This window comes from Phalacrocorax aristotelis, chromosome 1 (assembly GCF_949628215.1).
Source record: "Phalacrocorax aristotelis chromosome 1, bGulAri2.1, whole genome shotgun sequence".
Lineage (NCBI taxonomy): Eukaryota > Metazoa > Chordata > Aves > Suliformes > Phalacrocoracidae > Phalacrocorax > Phalacrocorax aristotelis.
In genome coordinates this window covers 122,296,446-122,316,764 of record NC_134276.1, presented here as the reverse complement: position 1 = coordinate 122,316,764, position 20,319 = coordinate 122,296,446, and the positions used below count along the sequence as shown (strand labels likewise).

At 44.1% G+C, this 20,319-nt stretch overlaps 1 protein-coding gene across 39 annotated transcripts in view; it reads left to right on the top strand.

Moving 5' to 3' along the window:
- Positions 1 to 20,319, top strand: part of BBX (BBX high mobility group box domain containing) — a 148,929-nt gene that overhangs the window by 69,487 nt on the left and 59,123 nt on the right. For 34 of the 39 annotated variants that reach the window (XM_075104334.1, XM_075104202.1, XM_075104326.1 and 31 more), the window contains 2 exons: positions 17,095 to 17,265; positions 18,786 to 19,028. In XM_075104334.1, the coding sequence (XP_074960435.1) occupies positions 17,104 to 17,265; positions 18,786 to 19,028 (405 nt within the window). In that variant the 5' untranslated portion in view covers positions 17,095 to 17,103. Of the gene's footprint in view, positions 1 to 7,693; positions 7,711 to 17,094; positions 17,266 to 18,785; positions 19,029 to 20,319 lie in introns of those variants that run through there. The other 5 variants (XM_075104284.1, XM_075104439.1, XM_075104293.1 and 2 more) reach the window with 2 other exon arrangements.

Sequence of the window (20,319 nt, the reverse complement as noted above, 5' to 3'; positions counted from 1 at the left end):
TAGCATCCCTGGAGCCAAACTGGGTACAGACTAGACGGTTGGTTGGATGGATTACACAGTGCCTGAAAAATTGGCTGAACCAGTGGTTCAGCAATGAACTGGCAAAGAGTTACTGGTGGTATTCCTTGGGGGCTGATACTGGTGCCAGAGTTGTTTAATACTATCGTCAGTGATACAAATGATGGGAAGAAGTGCACCCTCAGCAAGTCAAAGGTGACACCAAATTGGTGGGAGTGGTGGGTATGCAGGAGGGCAGAGCCGTTATTCAGAGTGAATCCTGAAAGTTGGAGTGGGCTAACAGGAACCCCATGAAGTTCAAGAAAAAGAAAGACAGAAAACAGCTTTGCAGAGAAGACCTGGGGATCCTAATGGGCAGTAAATTGAATAGGGCTCAGCAGCGTGACCTTGTACCCACAAAACCAAACTGCAGGCTGGGCTGTGAGAGCAAGAATGTAGCCAGCAGGTTAAGAGAAGGGCTTTTCCTGCTCTGCTCTGTGCTTCTGAGACTGTGGACCCCCATACAAGAAAGACCAAACAACTGGAGGGAGCACAGTCGAGAACCGCTGGGGTGGTTGGGTCTGGAGCACATGACTTAACAGGAAACGCCACGAGAGCTGGTTGACTTTCAGCTGAGAAGGCTGAGGGAAGCTACAGTGGACTCCAACTGTCTGTAGAACAATTATGAAGAAGTTGGAGCTAGACGACTCTTAGAGGTGCACCAGTGAAAGGACAGGCAAGAGGCAGTAGTCACAAGTTGCAGCAGGGGAAATTCTTGTCGAGCATAAGGAAAAATATCCTCCCTTGTGAGGGTTGTGGAGCAGGTGCCAAAAGAGATGGTGGATTCTCCATCCCTGAGCAGGCTCCTGAGGAGCGTGATCCAGCTTTCAAGTTAGGTCTGCCTTGAGCAGGACTAGAGACCTCCAGGTGCGATGAATGTAGTCTTCAGTATTTGCCTTTTGTTGAAATAATGGTTTGTTAGTGTCTGAAAATTAATTATTATATTGTCTAGGTTTAAGGGGAATGATGCAAAAATATTTGCCTTAAATCCCCCACATGCAGCTCCTGTCAAATTCCTAGCTTTAGATCTTTTGAAGTGGACATTGCTAAATCATGTTATTGTCTTTCCATGAATTAAAAATAAGACAAGTCTCTTTCTCCTTTTAAAAGAGACTCGAGGTGGTGATGCATTTTTGCAACATTAATGAGCATGCATATGGCTTAGGAATGTCTACATTGTCTACAGCCCTGCTCACTTCTGATGGTTTAGTTTGAAGCTTATTTAAGAGAGATTTTTAGGGAGAAAATCTGAAAACTATGGCTGATGGCATAAAGCTACCTGTTTGGCAAAGGACATACTTTCTTGGTAGCTTGCGTTCTTCGAGGAGTTTGAAGTCCTTCATGCTGAACATCCATCGAGCTTCAGGAGGATGTGGCTAGAAGACTACAGTGAAATGCCAGCCATTAAATATGGGTGCATTCAGTTACACGCTTCTCATCTTTGTGAATATAGTTTGTCATTCTACAGGATTTCCTAGTTCATACTCTTAATCATATAGCTCTCAAATAAAGCAGTTTTAAAAACTACTGTATGAAAAAGAGTAAAAATATTCCTTTTTTATTTTTTTCTTAATTTGCTTAAGCTGTGTGGGTTTGACCTTTAGACCTTTTCCATAAAATGAGGTAGCTTAAGACTGCATGCAGAGCTTTAGCTTCTTTTTCACCTGCATCTACGTTTCACCTGCAGAAAAGCAGTAGACTTGGGCTTGGTGTTCTGCGGCATCCTGGGGGAAGTTCTTTGCTAACTTGGTTCAGATTATTTTGATGCATGGGCATTGAGCAGGCACACACCCCAGAGAATACACAAAGTACTCGTATCCAAAAAACAGGTAGCGGCCATGTAGGCCAAAACTTCCATGCCTTCCAAATTAAATGCATGTTTTTGTTTAATGGATCAACTGAATGGCGAAGAGCAACAACTTAGGCAGCGAGATATGGAACTATGGGACTTTAAAAAACTTTGATTTTGTGCTTTAGGTGATAAAAGGAGAGTTTAATATGCTGAGTAGCTGAGGCTGCCTTTTTGGGGCTCCTTCTGGGGGTTTTTAAGTAATGTTGTTTATTCCTTCTTTTTTTTAGTATGTGCATTTTGAAATTTTACTGCTATTTCTGGCATTGCGTACGACCTGTTCCTCTATTCAGGGGCAGCTTTATGATTTCCTGCATCTCCAAATCTTAGCATTGCTTTTTTTCTAATCACCCAGAGGTAGCTGCACTATCCTATAACTTTTCCAGGACCTGTACATGGATTATTACGCTGAGGTTGTTGGAGGATGTCAGATAGACAGGTTCCACGGTGTGTTTAAGGGTTTGTGTGCGTTACAAATGGGAGGCAGCGCTCAGGTCTAAAGCGAGATGCGTACACGTTTGTTGTAGTGTTTTGTCAGCACAAGCAACTCAGGTTGCCCAGTGAACTCCTTGCTGCCGGTGCCCTGTTGGGGTCATCTGGCGGGCCGGCTCGGGCTCTGGCGCACACGAACGGCAGCGATCGCCTGCGCGGGGGTGGGTTAGCAGGGCCGCTCGGTGCACGGGCAGCAGCGCGCGCCTGCAGAGCGGTTCGTGCACGCGCGCTTCGTCGACTGAATTCTGCAGCTCTGCAGAGGCCCGCCTGGAGGTGGATCTACAGCATGCCTCGCTGGGGATATTTAATGTCCCTGTAATTACCCATGTAACAAGCACATAAAAAGATTGCTGAATGTGAAAGGTTTTTTTCCAGTTTCTTTATCTTACGTCTTCTGGAAGGGAGAGATGGCAGAAGTGAGCAGGGGCTGGGATCAGAGTTACAAGCTCTCTTCCCAGTTTGACCATGAATTTGTTTCTGACCCTTTTTTTTTTTAAGAGATTTCATCTCTCAGACTCTTTCCTAGCTGGAAAAATAAAGGAGATATCAATGTTCCTACCTTTAATAAAAGTGCTTTGAAATCTGGATTCAAGACAGGATGTATTCATCCTGCTAATGAATGGTCTTTAATTCTTAAAGAGCTAAGCTTTTTTATTATTTTTTTTCCCACCGAATTTGATTCTGCCACAGCAAAGTAGCTAACAAGTCTTTCAGCAGAAAATAATAGAAGATGATGTTTGGTAATGGTATGTTTTTAACTTTGGCTCTGTCTCAAACTCTGTGTTCTAATACTTTCTCTATAGAGATACAGAAACAAAATTATACGTATATTACTGTACCTCTACCAAAGTATGTTACAGAAATAGAATAACATCTTCCTTTTAGACTCTCAGAGGTCCATTGTAAAGAAGCCCAGATATTTTCATTGGCTGGTTGGCTACCTGGCACAGACTTCCGTATTTGTGTCTGGGGATTTGCAGATGGAGATACAAGCACGTATGTGTCTTTCCGTACATATTGAATTCAGGATTTGACGTGCTCTGCGTGTTTCACACAGGTTGCCTGCATGGCACGCACCAAAGGTTTGATGCTTTCTTGGGCACGCTGTGTTGTACGTGCATGTTTAGCCATTTTTCGGGCTACCCAATCAGCCCAGTTCCTTATACTTGGAGAATAAGAGGATATTTGAGGTGGGAGACAGAGGAGACTGGAAGTAATTCTTCCCATTATGAGATGAACATGTCAAGACAAAACTTAGCTGAGTATCAAAGTTTTGGGCCTGTGTAAGATCACGGGTTGCGTTGAGTGTAAAACAGAAACCTCTTGGTACAGCACTGTGGCTTTATGGCTTTATCTGGTGTGAGGAATGCTTAGAACATGTTTTATTCAGTTGAGGTCCTAATTACTTTCAGACTTAAACATGTCAGAATTTTCTCATGATAAGAAGTCATTAAGTTGTACCGGAAGAGCTCTAAGTAGTGAATGGACGTTTGTGCCTTGTTTTGTTTCTATCGATATTTTTTTCCCTTTTAATTCCTTAGTCCTGCCATCAGCTGTTTTCTGGCCTAATTCAGCCCATCAGAATTCTTAAAGTTAGGCTTAATTTAAGCACCACCTATCTCCCCTTGCAGGACCAAGAGTTGCATAATAAAATAACAGCAAGTGGTAGAAATAACAAACTTTTTAAAAAAACGTAAAAGTTATTTTTAAATACAGAATTGAAATAAAAATGAAAATAACCACTAGATGGCACTTGAAAATTGTGTATTGAGTAGTACATCTGCTCTGAAAATCATTACAAATTTTGATAGATCCAAAAGGATTTTATGTGGATCTGCATGGTTCTGAGAGACGGTAGTCTTTCCAAAAACAGAGCTGAAGTTCCTTTAGCTGTACCTCCTTCTTCTGTGACCATTTTAAACCACTGCACTAAGGAATCTAGTCTACATTAAAAGCTCACTCCTGATGCTTAAAATGCTGCCTTTAGAAAGAAGAGAAATACCTGTATAGCTGATTAATGTGTGCAGATTTATGTTTTCCACTTACTTCTATTTATACCCAGCTTTTTAACAAAACTGTGCTCTGCCCTGGCTTTCTGTTTACCTTCTTGGATTATGCCTAATTTGAGATACAATGTATTTTCGTGAAGTGTTGCTGCTTTACTATTTCTTTTATTATTTTAGGTCAATAGATTGGAAATTGATCCAGTATCTGTTAGGGGAGGGTTCAGGCAGGGAACAGACTCTGAGGGTTCGCTTTTCACTAATTTTTTGCTTTACTCACTTTATGTCTTGGTAGGGGGAAAGGATGGAAGGAGATTGTGACAATTTGATTCTGCAGAAAATCTGTTATTAGCTAGGAACTTATTACCAAGTCAATCTTGTGGTATTTCTGTCAGTGATCATTGCACAAGCCTGTTCTATCTGAAATTTTCATGTAGACTCTTTATTGTTGTTCCTGAGATGCATAAGAGTTACATTACCATGATTTATGAGCTAGTAATAGTGAAGATGAGCAAAGCTGAGTAAATAGTGTCTGTAGCCATTACTTTGATTCTTCTTCCGTAGGAGCAGTGGGTAGTAGCTCTTCCAGGGGGTTGTGTGGACAACTGTCTTCGCCTATTGTACTTGAGTTGGAGAGAGCGAAAGCAGACAAACTGTAATACTGGGTTGTGCAAGAATATTTTATGGCCTATTAAATAGGTATTAAGGGACTAATTCTTTCATTTAGTCATACAGCTGTATATGGTTCCCCTGACACTGGTAGTAATTATTACTGAATTTTATTATGAAAGCTTTGTTACGCACATGGTAAACCTTTGAATGGATTACAGTAGCAATGGACACAGCCTCATTGTCCTGGCTTTGCAGAAGGCACTAGGGCACAATCAACAAGAGGTGAAAAGGAGAGTTGAACAATTTTCCCATTCAGCCGTGCTGACCCTGCGATGTCTGCTGCAGGAACGTCTCCTCTTTTCTGCTGCTCCACGCTGCGCAAAAGCACTTGGCTGTGTTTCTGCCGTGACTGGACCCTACAGCAATTTGTATACCTACTAATCAAAGATAAAAATGGAGCTTTGGGAATAGCAAGTCAAAAAGATTGACTTCCCCTCCCCTCGCTCTGCCATTCAAGGGGTCTCATCCTCTGTAGGTTGTGGGCAGAACTCCAGGCCATCTCTCTTGTTCATCTAAAATTTCAGTTTGACTTTGAGTTCTTACCCAATCGGCCCTTCAGTAACGAAGCTGTTGCTGAAATGCAGATGTCCTTGTGGGAATGAGCCGATGGGAGTACCCATGCACTGAAATTTAGCAAGTATTTCCTGTGGCCATCTTACTTGTAGTCTTAGTGGCTCTGAAGCTCTTTACACTGAGATTAACCATTTAGTTAAACAGCAAAAACTAGAGGGAACCCCTGGTGATCCAGTTAACAAATCACAAAGATTTTCATTTTAGGATGATATTAAAATAATGGCAAAACACAGAAATGACAGCTGCCTTTCTAGAAAAGCGGCTCTTCGTGCAGGCTCAGGTAGTCCCAATCACACAGGAGCACAAAGCAAATTTTTCGGGGTGTGTATGTGAATCACCTGTCAGGTCTGGTGCCTTATTTTCGTTGCTGTCGGGCAACTATTTTCTCTTGTCAAAATTTCTTCCTTGCTTTAACTTGCTAAAAGTCAGTGGTTTTTGGATTGTACTGTTGCTATGGTCTATGATGCTCTGCAGACAAGCACTTGTCTCTTGTCTGAGAGGTGGTTGCATTTCACAGTCTACTCTGTTCCTGGAGGAAAACGCACTATTGATAAATTGCTCTGGCGTCAGCAGAGGGCTTTTGTAGCTCGCGTTGTCATTATCCTCCTCTCCGTGGGAGGAAGCATTGCAAAGTAGGTTGGGCCCTGCCTTCTCTGTGTTTTCAATTTCAGGCATTTATTCTGCTCACCTACCCAGGTTTGTTGGTGCTCTCTCCTGTTGTGGCAGCAGATGTAGGAGCAAAAAGAAATGCTACTTTGGAGCAAAAGGACGCCAAAGCTTTCTGGCTGGGTGGGTCACGTCACCTTCACCTAGGAGCAGGGCCAGGTTTAGCACAGGTGTCCCAGTGTATCCATACCCTGGGCATCTGACCTCACCTAAATACACGCTGCTCTCCAGTGCCTGGCTGCTTTGCGTTGGTACTGCACAGAGCATGCAGTGAGGGAAACTCCTGTCTGCTCTCCCGGAGCTCCAGGCAAAGGAAGCTGCTAGGCTAAATGCAGGTGGATTTTCCCAGGGGATGCGCTGGCTGTGGGCAGACCTGCTGTGGCAGTCGGTTGGCACATGGGGCGGTTCGTGCCTGGTGTCCGGAAAGGCAGCTTTCGCCCTAACAAATGCTTGTCTTCTACACTTTTGACCCAGAAATTTTGGCTAGCGGAGTGTGTCACTGGAGTCTCGTTAACGTTTCGGTAAAGTAAGTGTAGCTGTGGCCTGTGACTCACTGGGTTTCTTGTTCTGTTGTTTCTGCCTCTGCAGTTGGTGAAGGCTGAAATGAATCCTGCAATAGCAAATGTCCTACTGTAACTTAAATTCAAGGCAAAAAAAGGCCTGTTTTGGTTAAGACCCCAGACTCCAGACAACTGGTTTTTTCCAAGCGACTCTGGAAGAAAGCCACAAAACCTGGGGGGAAAAAAAAGTTAATACAAAGGGTTATGGCTGGTTACTTCAAAGTGTTTACATTTCATCTTTGTGTGGAGGCTCCTGTTTGGAGACCTTAATGCATTTGAATAAAGGTGTCAGCGATTTACACCCCCAAACCTGCGAGGTGACCTCTCCCATCGAAGAGGTGCGCTCAGCGGCACGGGGGGGGGACGAGCAGCTTTGCCCTCGGCTGCACCGGCGAGCCGCTTCGCGGGGACAACCGCCCGCGAACCGTCCGGGCGGCTTGGCTGGTGTTTTGTTTCCGTGGTGTACGCCTGTTGGTGGTGGAGGGGTTTAAGTTTACTTTTAAAAGGGCGAGCCTTAGGCGCGAGCTTCCCTTCCCCTCCTCTGCCGCCTCCCCCCGCCCCCAGGCTGCCAGTTTGGAACCCCCGGGGCCGGGGCCGGTTTGGAACCCCCGGGGCTGGGGCGACTTCAGAAGTCAACACCTCCAACTCCTTCACCTGCTGCCCGGGCTCGGCTTCTGCGCCGCGTCCTCCCTCTCCTCCGGCACCAGGCTCGCAGCGGGGCTGCTCCGAGGGAGCCTCGAGCACCTCGCTGCCTTTCCGCTGGGCCCGCGAACATCTGCCAGGGCATTGCTCGGCGGAGATGCCGAATACCGGCGTGGCTTTCCCTCCCCCGCAGCAGGTACTGACCGTCCTTTCCCTCTTTCCAAAGCACCGGCTGGTGGCTTGATAGGACCGGAGAGTTGGCATGTGGCTGCAGGAGCCCTAAAACCAATGTGTCCAACCCCTCCCCGAGAGGTTCAGTGCTGTGGGAGCGGGTGCCTGGCTGGCTGGTGGGACCTGTTCCCGCCTCGATGTGCCCGAGCGGCTGGGGCAGCCGCGGGGCGCACACCCGGACCCCCCCCCCCCCCCGCTGTGCCCAAGCGGCTGCGGCAGCCGCGGGGCGCACACCCGGACCACCCCCCCCGCTGTGCCCGAGCGGCTGCGGCAGCCGCGGGGCGCACACCCGGACCACCCCCCCCGCTGTGCCCGAGCGGCTGGGGCAGCCGCGGGGCGCGCACCCGGACCCCCCCGCTGTGCCCGAGCAGCTGGGGCAGCCGCGGGGCGCGCACCCGGACCACCCCGCTGTGCCGCGGGAGCGCAGCGCACCCGGGGGGCGGCCGGCCGGGAGGCTGCCCCGCAGCCCTTGCCGGTGCCCGCAGCCCCGTGGCTGCCTGGCCGCGGCACAGCTGCCGGCTCCGGCGCCCCAGAGGCTCCTTTTCAGCCCCGCTTTACCCCGTGCGGGTACCAGTGCCGTGATGCAGTTACCGGCCGTTTTGTCACAGCCCCAGGGGTGGGTCACAGCTGACACTGGGTAGCAGCAGCATTTCTGATGCCTCCTCCTTATTTTCCCTGACCCGTCCTCCGCAGCATGCCGGTCCCTCCTGCTCCCAAACTGCTGTGCCATTCGGGGGCAGGCGAATTTCCCGTACCCCCTCCTTCTCCTGGATTTAATGCTCGCCTACTGAACAGGTGCTGGGTTTGTGGACGTGTGTTGGTTTTGAGCGGCATAGGTGTTCTGTTTTGATGCAGAAGCAGTATGTTTTTGTCAAACAAAAACTATGTGGTCCAAACAGAGTAAATGTTTCCTGTGGGGTCTGTGGCTTGCCATTTCATCCATGAGATTTTCCTTAAAAGCTGGGACCAAAATACAGCCCAACCTGTTGTGCCTGGCCTCAGCAAGTCCGTTTTGAAAAGTGTTTGTCACTTTGTTATTTTTTAAAAATCAATATTTAGTGCTTGGAGTCTTGACTTTTTGCAGAGATGAAGTTTATTTAGGCTAAAGCATAGTAGAAAATGAAAGCTTGACCGTTTTCTAAACCATTTGTCACTTTATAAAGGTTATTTTTGTAGGTCTGAGACCTGATTCCCACAAGCCTGGTAGTTAGGACCTTCCAAGCACTGATAAGTTTTAAGATAAATGTACCGTTTTGTCGTTACCTAGTAAATGGCTGTTACCTGGCATTCAGACTGGGGGAAAACCATCCAAATTGGGGGGGGGATAAACCCAAAACAAAAACCAAAGACAACAAAATAATGAAAGACCCTAGAGAACCTGGGGGTTGTCATTTTTATAAAGCTTGTCCAAACTCCCATCCGACCATCCTACTTTCATTCTGTGCATTTTGAGTACATTTTAAAGTACTTTGTGTTTTAGTTGCACGTTTGAAATATGATGCGCCACTTAGTTTTCACAATTAGATTAAATTTTTCTCACGTTTAGCGTATGGGGTGAGGGGGACGACACCAGACAATGTGGGCAGGTTGTTCAGCAGTGCCATTGCCCTGTGTGCCACAGCGCTGAGGGTCCTGGGGTGCCGGGTGACCCCCCAGCAGACACTTCCCTTCTGCTGCTCCTGTGCCCCTGGCTGCGAGGGAGCGCTCTCCAGGGCTTGGCCTCCGTTTTCCTTCCTGTCAGCAGTAGCCACCCTCTTGTGCTCTGCATTGTGGATGTGGAAGACAAATTATTTGCTGATGCCTTTTATGTATTCAAAGCCTGTTATTTTGCCATTGTCAAGCTAAATTATGCTAGTTTTCACAGAGCTTTTCCCCTCATTTTTCTTTGCCCTATTTTCTTCATTCTTTTTTCTTTTCTTTCCCATTTTTTCACCCTTTCTTCTTCCCCTATCTTTCCCTGTCTTTTTACTGTTTGCTCTCTTTTCCTTTTTTTTTTTTTTTTTTTCATCTTTTGAGTTCGTTTTCTAGACTACAACTACCAACTTGTAGTTTAACAAACAGTTTGCTCTACTGACAACAAGCACATGCTGGCACCCTAACCACAATGCACTCCTAGCTTGGTTTTCCAGTTCCATAGCTGATATAGCACTCCCAAGTTTGGGTTACATACTGGATTTCAGGCCGAGTGTAGGTTGAAATACACACTTGGCTGAGTAAGGTCCAGCCAGCTGTGTTTGTTCTCTGCAGGGGAGTAAGGAAAACCCAATAGTTGAGATATGTGCTAGGTGTTGTGTTTTTAAGTTCCTGGTCAGTTTACTCAGGCACTGTAGCTATAGGATTTAGTTCCTAAGTGTGCCTTTTGAGGGCAATTTTGTAGCAGGCAGGGTTTGCCTGTCTTCCGCTTTGTTACCTTAATGAAGACATTCCTAAAGGCTGAAGAACTCCCTACGAAGTAAAATAATATTTTATGATATTTCTTTATATTGTATTCTATAAATGAAGAAGAAAAACTAGAAAAAAAAAAACAAACAAGAAATCATTATTTAAAATTAGCCATCAGTAAAAGACTTTGCAGTAGATTGCGTATCTCCTCATGAATTTTCAAGCTTTATTTCTTACATAACGCTTAAGTCTCATGAAAAGATTCACGTTCATTTAGTATCTTTTAAAATACAGTTGCCTGAAATGGTGACACAAGCACGTCTGGGCAGAGTATTCCTTGCACAGGATAGGCAAGTTTTCTTCTATTTATTGAATGCATGAGGTTTTCTTGTTCAGTGTGGTCTTGTGCCAATCTCTGCACTTGCTGTCTGTGTGGTTTCCATTTTAAAAGCAGATTTGGAGTGAGGTAGCACTTGAAATGCCCTTACAACCATTCGAATGATAGCTCTGAAGAATTAACTATGATGGTGTTAACCAAAAACAAATCTAAATGATATGGACATAAAAAAGGCAAGTGAACACTAGTAACAAATTTATTCCCCCCCTTTTTTTTTTCGAAGTGAAGCATCCTGATATCATGCTAATGGTGAGTATAGTTGTTCAACATAAAGTGCTTTTTGTACTAGACAAAACATGGTTGATTTCTTTGCATTAAAAAAACCCAAAGAACATCTTATTTTTTGTGCATGTGTGAAGAAGCAGAGAAAGAGTAGAGCCGAAGTTTAAAAATCTATTGACTTTTATTATATGTTGCTTTTATTCCTCTTAGGTAGACATGAAAGATTCACTTAAAAACCCCCAAAATGGGGGTGGGGGGAGGCTATTGACATTCTTCTGATGATCGTGGGGTTTAATTTTATGTATTAGACAACAAGGAAAGCAAGCAACTCAGATCTGAGTTTAAGAGAATAAGGAATAGTTTAAGATCATTTATGATAATGGAAGAGCATGTCATTAAAAATTAAGTAAGACTTGTTGCTAAGCGTTTTGTGTGGTGACAGTCTATCCCAAACCTCTGCTAGGAAGCAGGACTCAACTGAGTCCCAGCATGTCCCCCATTAAACCGTCACATCTCTGAAAGTTAGAAAGCTCATTAATGGCTTTCCGCTGTGAAACAGTAAAGAATATATTCACTGACTGGACAGTGATTAGTGCCAACTAGTTTTTGTCCTTCATTATAGAAATATTCTGGATCAGTATTTCCAGAGCTAAAAGAAATGTTGGGATTTCCCCCGCCCCAGTAACCTTTTGTATTTGTGTAGGTGTAATATTTTACTGCCAGCAATTTCTTTTTGCTTTTATTTGAAAATTCAAATACCTCTTCAGCCCACTAGACCTATGAGAACATGAACTCTTTTCCCAGTCTCCTGCTTCTTTGTTGAAACAGCTTGGTTCGCTGACTTGGTAGCCCCCAAAACACCAAGCCATTGGTATCGTAGCTCGGTCCTCTTGTTTTTTCCTTTTGGTATTTGTTTTTATAAAGTAGTAGAAAATTTAGAGAGTGTAAAACAGCAGAAAGTGTAGAAAATCCACATGACATTTTCACTTTGCTCCTTTGTACCTTTGGCCCAGCTGGACTCCAGGAAATGTGGTTTTCAGGTAACAGGAAAACAGAAATTAATTTCCACTGTCCGCATGGAAATGAGATGAGTGTTGCTGAAGTTCAGACATTCTTCCATGGAGAAGCTTCCAACAGGGACTACACCATAGTCACAGTTCACATCTCTGGGGTCTGCTTTTGCAGGTCTTGGGTTTCTTTCTAGCATATAGGTGGGCCTTACAGCACTTTGTTACTTTTAAAGACCTTTATACGGATTTTGGTGTTTGTGGACATAGTTTGGGGATCACCTGGTGAGTACAGCTTGTTCCACACAAGCACCAGTGGCATTCTCGGTGACGGATCAGCCATGGGGTGAGATAGTCACAAAATTAGGACCACAGAAGTTGGTGACCTGCCTATATCACATTTTGAAAATAACAGAAGATGATAGGAGGAAAACCTAACATTAATGAAGGTAATCAAACACTTGTTAATGAGCACTTAAAAAAGACAGACTTGCATGCAGTTGTATAATTGAAATAGGAACCTATGCTGTAAAAAGCTAAACAATCATTCTTCTCCCCTGCTCCCTGCCCCACCATCCAGCTCTTTCCTTAAGGAATCTGTTTATAAGACATCCAAGAAAACTGTGATTCTTTGATTAATGTTTCCAGCACCAGAAAGGAAATAATGCAGCCAGCATTCAAAAAAAGGAAAAAAAAGGTTACATTTTTTACTGGTGTAATATCTCTGTAACGTTTGTTCTCTATCTGCACTAAAGGTAGGTGTAGAACATCACCCTGAAGGTATCTCTTGCTGTCAGTGGATCGTGAATGTCAGCCTTGACAGGTATCCTCTGGTGATGTTATAAAGGATATGTGGCTTATTTTAAGCAAAGCTGTCCATATTTTTGTCTTGTCTTGTTGGAATATTCCTACTTTCTCCATAGTGTCTGTCACTTTCTTGTCATCCTTAAGCTGAGAAATACCACATAAAATCTTGTTAGCTAGTTTTAATTGTTTTCTTCCTCCTAACTTCTAAAAGCCATTACTTCTTCCTAGAAGTTACATGATATTTTTACTGATACTGTAGAAGAATTTTTTTTTGTTACATATGGTTCAGAAATTCCAGTTCTAGCAAACACTTTGGGTTCTGTGTATCTTCTACACTTGTAAGCCCAAATCCTGCGAAGACTGCCCGTGACTTGTTCTGTGACTTTCTATGGAACTATTTAATTGCCAAGCTTAAACACATGCTTCAGTTATTGTAGGGTCCACATCCAGCTCTCTTTTCAGAAGCTTGTTGGTAGGGATGCTTGCCAGCGCTCAGGGATCCCTGAGAAGGAGCTGGTATTTTTGCTTGCCTCTGTCTGCCAGCTTCCCATCTCCCATACAAAACAAGCAACTAACATGCTATTGATGATGTGTTGAGGGGAAAGAAATCAGATAAATAAATAGAATCTGAAGAGTCCACTAAGTGGATTCTGTTGATATTTTGCCATTCAACAAGTAAATAATGCCAGTAAAACTTGCCCTGTCATTTAATCATACATGCAGTCACTTGACCATGGAGTGTCTTGTCTAAGTAGTTCTGCTCTGTGTTGCCAAAATCTTCCATTAAAAAAAAATTAATGAAAGTGTCCATGTTAGCTGTGTTTTGCATTTAACTGGATTTTTTTTAATGGGGCAGCTTCTCTCACTATTATATAATTGTATGTGAATATATCAACAGTTATGACATAAATGCCCATGAAGTGTGGGGGTAGTAAGTGTGGGGAAGCAATCCAGAGGAAAACAAGTTATCACACTACGTTGGCATCTGTTTTTCTTAAGAGGAAAAGTCCCATGCAATGTAATAGAGAATGAGAACTTTTTTCACTGTGCCAATCCTACATTTGACTGAGAGAGGCATCGGCAAAAAGTGAACACCAAAAGAGTCTCTGAAATGTAGGTCAAAACTTATAAGAACTTGAATAAGAAAAATGGTGGAAAAGGATTTGGAAACACACAAGTATTACAGAAAAGGGGCTGAAATAGTTTATCCATTCATGTTATGAACGGCCCCCTATTTTATAGGAAAGAAGAGAGGGCACAGAGGATAGAGTATATAGCTTGACTTACGTGAGGGGCGGGGTTCTTCTGGGCCATGCTGTAAAGTTTGAACGCAGACTGTGGCCTCAGTCCTTCCGTCAGCGGGGTTAAATCAGGAGGATTTTTGTTGTTGACCGTTGCAGAGATTCACTCCGAAGTGGATGCAAAGAGCAACTGTGTGTCTTTCTGTAGTAAATGATGCCTGTATGGCAGCCAGGATCATCTTACTCTGTGTCTTGAATCTCCTAAATCCTTGTTCAACTGATAGGGTGACAACCCATCTTGCTAAAAACGCTCTTTATAGTAGAACTGCTGCTTCAGGGTGATGACTAGGGTAAAATGGTTCACAATTTAAGAAAACAACCTAATGAACATCACTTGAATTCCTGGAGCTAAGCATATGTTTCTATTTCAGCACTAATGTGCAGTGAGCTTTGGTTAATTTATTTTAGGGGTAACTGTGTGTTAAATACCTAGCCTTCATGCATGGAAAATAAAAATTATTTGTGAGCTGGGTGGTAGTAAAGAGACATAACATACTGAGAGCCGGTTTGGGATTTGCAAGGAGACTGGTGCCTAGGGTCTGTACTGCCTCGCCAAGGTCAGCATGGAGCATAGGCAGGGCCTCAGAGGTGATGGCGAACAAGTGTAAAATACGCTGTGGGTTCACTTAAATCCTGTGAAGTTTTCTCTTGCTCATCTTTTGAAGGGCAGCAGGCAGAGAGGTTCCAGCTAAAGGCAATGCTGTTGAAATAGCACTGAGACTTCAGTTGAGCTTTGTAAAGGAGGATCATGGAGCACTCTTCAAACAATAATTTAGTTTCACACTAAGAGGATAGAAGGCTACCAGTAATACTCACCTTACTTAGGACTGACTGAAGGCAGAAACCATACGATTAGCTCTCATATAAGTCAGTGGTAAGGGCTGGAGTAGCTGATCCCCTGTCATACTTGTGGTGCATTTATCCTGCTAAGAGATAGGCCACGTACTTTATTGACTACAGTAATAGGCAGATCTCTCTCAATTAAGAAACTCTGAGATTCAACGAATCTCTGCTACCCTCAGGAACTGAAGATCCTGCTCGAACAGTAGCTCAGCTACTGTGTCAATTTGTGTTTGAAAATACCCCAAACAAAAGGTGGTTCAGCACTTTAGGAAGAGAAATGGGGAGCACGGTGCTGTGTGGTACATGGCGGGCATCAGAGTGGGGCAGAAACAATGTCCCACTTGCATTTTGTGATATTGGATTGCTGCTTGATTTTCCACACTTGAGTGTTCTTTGAAAGCCGAAGTTGTTAGTTTCTGTGTATTTGCACCCACTTTGCAAGTCACAGACAAAGATTTAAGTGAAATGGTGCGTGATTATGTGCCATATAATACTCACTGAAAAGACAGGAGTTGGTTGCAGAAAATGAACAGAGGAGTGGGTGCTGTGAAATCAAAGCTTAAATGTGCTCCAGGTAGAAGCAGCGTGATGGGGACAGCAAAGTGTGGAGCTCAATGGCAAGCTGCTATGAAGCTACAGGGTGTCCTTAACTGGTGGGGGCCAGGTACTACTGACGGGCAGGGAGGAACTACCAAAATCTAATACACATCCAGGAAAATGCAGTTTTCAAATGTAGGTTAAGATTTCTGAACCTGCTTCCTTCAGCATTCAGTTGTTTCTTCCAGTGAGCAGTCTGAAGGTCCCTCAGCTCTCTGTGCTGTTGGAGCGTGCAGGGGAAACAGCTGCTTACCCACATTTCTGGTGCAAACAAGGGTATATTGCCAAAATGCCAGTGAGTTAGCCAACAAGAAACGCACATGGGAAGATCAGCCAAAAGCAGAATTAGTGATGTCTAAATGGGTGGGATGTGGGGGAGCATGGCTGGAGCTGTACAGGCTGTAGCTGTTGAGTGCTGTTGTGTGAGACAGTTCTGGTGAGGCTTTTACCCTGACGGTGGCACCAGGGCTTGGGCAACTGGTGTGAGTGCAGGTGTCACAGCTTTCCCTTCTGTCACTGTAGGCTGAAACATCAGTGCTCTAGAAGGCATCTTCCAGAAAGCAGCATCCTAGAACACAGTGTGGGCATGCAGTTTCAAGGCTTAACCTCTTTTCATGCCCTTCTGAGTGTCAACAGCAGAGCTTCTGCTGGCTTCACCTGTGGGGCCAGGACTTAGCCCAGCTTCTTTATCCTGCTGGTGAGATGTCCCTGGGAGACTTCATCAGTTTTGTCGGCTTTATAAAGATCTAGCTGGCTAATCACTCCCCAGTTTCAGTTTGTTTTGATGTTTGCGTTTTCTTGGAAGGCCAGCCATACTCCTGTCAGGATTATCCATTTACATTACACAGCGTAAACAGAAGGCTGCGAGGGACCAGACCGTGTGCTGGCAGTGCGTGCTTCCTGTGGGCTTCGGTACTCGGATGTGATGTGATATGCTGGCTTTATTTAGTTATTTATTTATTCACTCCTGACTTGGGTAGCAGATCTTTAAGCCATCCCTTAAGTTGGTAGTTAGCATGTGTTAAGCATGTATTTTTACTGAGAGGTAGTTCTGAAGTATTTTTTAGATGAGCACACACACACAAGATAGGTGTGGAAGTATGGTTCAGCTTCTGCATGCACTTCATTCAGCGGATGGTTTGTTCTGTTCGTTGTGTGGGGACTCTTGTTGATGATTACTTTGGAAGTGTCAGGGTAACTATTTCTAGCTGTTTGCTTCAAATTCACATATTAAAGTTCACTTCTCTTAGGCAGGGAGTCGGATTTCCCTATTGCACCTTTTAATGGCACTTGGGAAATCCTAGCTCATAGCATCATGGGGTTCTACATCAGCATTGCTGTATGTAAGTGCATGATTAATAGATGAGTGGCTAGTGATACGTTTCACTGCTCAAAAGAGGGATATCCTGATATTTTCAGTGGCAAAATATGAAAAACTACAGTGGACACAGGTGTGGAAGAGCTGTGGAGTCTCTCACTCACTTGACCAGTGAGGTGTGAGGGCTTTTCTGCTATCCTTCGGACAGGAGCACATTCGAGAGCTGGACGGGCTAGTGTCCTTGCTTCGTGCTCTGAAATGACATATTGCTAGTTAATTGGGGAAATGCTAAGATCAGAAAAGGTACTCCATGCTGTTGTTGATAATTGGAATAAACCTCTATCTATTACCTTGCAAAAAACTTCAGAGAGTCTTGGATTAGTGCCCCATGTATTTGTCACTGGTTTAAGTATCTGTTGATGGTCACTTATGCTTAAGCGTTTGTTGTGAACTTACAACTCTTTTTGCATAACAGGTCACAGTAATGAAAGGCAGTAGTAGGAATAAGGATCATTCGACAGAAGGAGAAGGAACTGGGAAGCGACCAAAAAGAAAGTGTCTTCAGTGGCATCCCCTGCTTGCCAAGAAACTCCTTGACTTCTCTGAAGAGGAAGAGGAAGAAGAGGAAGAGGAAGATATTGATAAGGTAGACTTAATTGGATGCTTTGACCGTAGAACATTAATGGTTGGTCAGATTCTCCCTAGTTGTGCTTTTGTTTTGTTTGCTTGTTGCTGTTCTCTTTTGTGAACAAACATATCCAATTAAAAGAAGTGATCCTGTGCCCGTAAGGCTACAAAGGTAAATAGGAAGTAACACAAAAAAAATGGAGTTGTCAACCATGCTTTTAGAATCTCACAAAAAAAATCTGGTTTTTAGAAGTAGACTGTAAAAGTTTTAACAAGGTTGTTTTGACAGTGTTACACATCTTGGTCTTGATTTCACAAGGTGGGTTTTTGACACATTTTTTTTTAATTGTTCATTTTAGACATTAAGTTAGCCTGTGCTTAATAGCTGCTTCTAGTAGCTTTAAGGACATACCAAGCTAATAGTTTTCTTTCTTTTTTTAAAGATTAAAAAATTGCAAAGATTAAAAGAGAAGAAAAAGCTCTCAACAATTTTTACTATCTTTGCATGTGAAATTCAACTTATCCTCCAGAACATTGAGAGCACAGCTGGAATAATATCTCTCTCGTTTGATGCTTGCTAATTTGGTATAGTTCAATAATGCTGGCCTTAACCTTTTTTCATAAGAATCCCACAATGTGGCACCTCATGTAATGTACAGTTAGGCTCATCCTCTGTAATAAGAAGTGGGAATGGGGGGTGATGGGTTTTGGAGACGTGATGTTTCGACATCTCCTTGATGCTTTGCCAAGGCAGGAAGGGAGAGGTCAGTGCTGAGGAGACTGCCTTGAGCCACATACTGATAAGGAGGAGTGACCTTGACAAGGATAAGGAGCAGCAAGGAGGAGCCTGATACTCTGACAGTGCTTTCTATTTATTGACCTTACCAGGCATTTTGCGGTTAGGTAGGAGTTGGTTTTCTGTCTCATGCAGTAATAAGTTCAATACAGTCAGAACTAGTCTTCTGTGGTGTGTCCCTTGCAGGAATAGGCTGGTCTGTGAGCAGAGAGAGCATATTTTGGCACTGTATTCTGTTGAGAATTGCCCTCTGGCTCTGACCAGGCAGCTGTGCAGTGGCTGCATTGCAGCACAGCTCACAGGCTGAGTAATGAATGTCAGGAAATGGGGGAGCAACTGATACCTATGCACTTTCCTTCCTATGCATTTTGTAGTTACAAACACAAGTGACTGAGGTCCAAGGTAGCTCTGCTCACCTTATCCCACTGAGTTGATTTCTAGGTTGTAGGAAGGATCTTCCTCCCTCCAGCCCCTTTAGGACTGTTACTAGAGAATGGTCCTCAGCTTAGAAATCTGCTCTACTCGCAGGTCAGAGTTTAAGTCCTGCAGAGAGCATGAATGAACCTCGGACCGTCAGGTGAGGAGGTTTGATGTAGAACTCCAGGTCTTCTGGATGGAACTGATGGCCTTTGGAGACAGCTGTGTGTATCCATGTGCGTCTCCCTCATTGACACACAGACTCTCAGTCTCCGTGGGAAGGGGGGATAACTGAGTTTATACTCCTTCCCTTTCGATTCTGCTAGGTGCCGCTCCTTGGTGCTGACGGCTTAGAGCAGGATGCTGATGAAACCGAAGATGACGAGTCCTCAGAGCAGCGAGCTCGCCGACCAATGAACGCATTTCTCTTGTTCTGCAAACGCCATCGCTCTCTCGTGCGAAAAGAACACCCTCGCCTTGATAATCGTGGCGCAACAAAGATCTTGGCAGATTGGTGGGCTGTTCTAGATCCAAAAGAAAAGCAGAAATACACTGACATGGCCAAGGAGGTATGCTCTGTCTGAATGGTGGGTGTAAAGGGAGTTCATTATGTATTTGTCCATCTTCTCTTTCTCTGTGTATTCAGTGTTTTCTCTAGGGTCGTTCTCTTCCCTGAATTCCTGTTTTCCCAGTGGGATTATGGTGCCCAGAGCAGCTGCTGTTCTTGCTTTGATTCACTTAGTCCTTTGGACCAGAATGAAAAGAAATTGGTCTGTGTACACTAAACTGGCTCTAGTAGTCATTCGTACAAATATATGGACTTTGTGATAGATATCACGTGGTAATTCCAGCAGTACAAGCATTAACACGTGGATAGTGTGTGGATAGCGGCCGCTGAAACCAATAACATGTAGTTCAGTGCCACCTGACTAGTGATACTTAGCTCAAGCTGTGCATTTGCTATTGATAATACACGTTGCTATTATCATGCAGGTCAACCAAAGCAAAAGCATAGTCAACAAATGTAGTCCCTTTTTACCTTTTGATGCTAAAAAATTGTTAGTGTTTCATGAAGTACTCTTCCTATGTATTGATAACCAGTTTGTGATAGAGCAACCTTTGGTGAGGCAGAGTCCAATACCCGAATCGGATTACATAGTCAGAGTCCTTTAACTGGGAGCAAGGAAGAGACATTTATCCCCCTGTTTCACAAAGTATCTTTATGTCAACTTAAAATTTAAATGAGGCTTTTTAAGAAAATAGCTTGCTTGGTAAGCTGGCCCCAGGAAGGCTGTGGATATCAATAGAAGAGTGAGACACACACCGCCAGTTAGTTCGGCTGATAACATCGCCCCAAAACAGATCCCAGTAATTACCTGTATGATGTAAATTGTAGGTAACCATTGAATTCAACCTTAGAAAAAATAATGGAGGGCCAGTGAGAAGGAAGAACATCTCTGTCATTTGTCAAGTAAGGCCAGTGCACTACAGGAAATACAGATAACTGTGAGACGACTGGGGAAACTATTATCCATACCCACCCTGTCACCCAAAGTTGTCTGCTACTGTTAACGTGTATATAAGGTCTGGCTGTTCAGTAGTTTGTGTGATCAATGAAAGGTCCACAAGAAAAATTCAGTGTTCTGCACGGCAGATCCTTTTTTAAACGGGGTCTGGGGTCTGTAGGACCTCTGTAGTTCCCTGTCTGTGACACAGTGTGGAAATACTTGAGTCTCAGCTTTGTCCAACCATTCCTGACTTGTTCTGCATTCCCACTTCTGAATTAGGGATGCTTCTTGAAAGGTGTGGGAAAAGGGCAATTAGGAAATCCAGTACAGATATAAAGGGAGGAAAGATGAA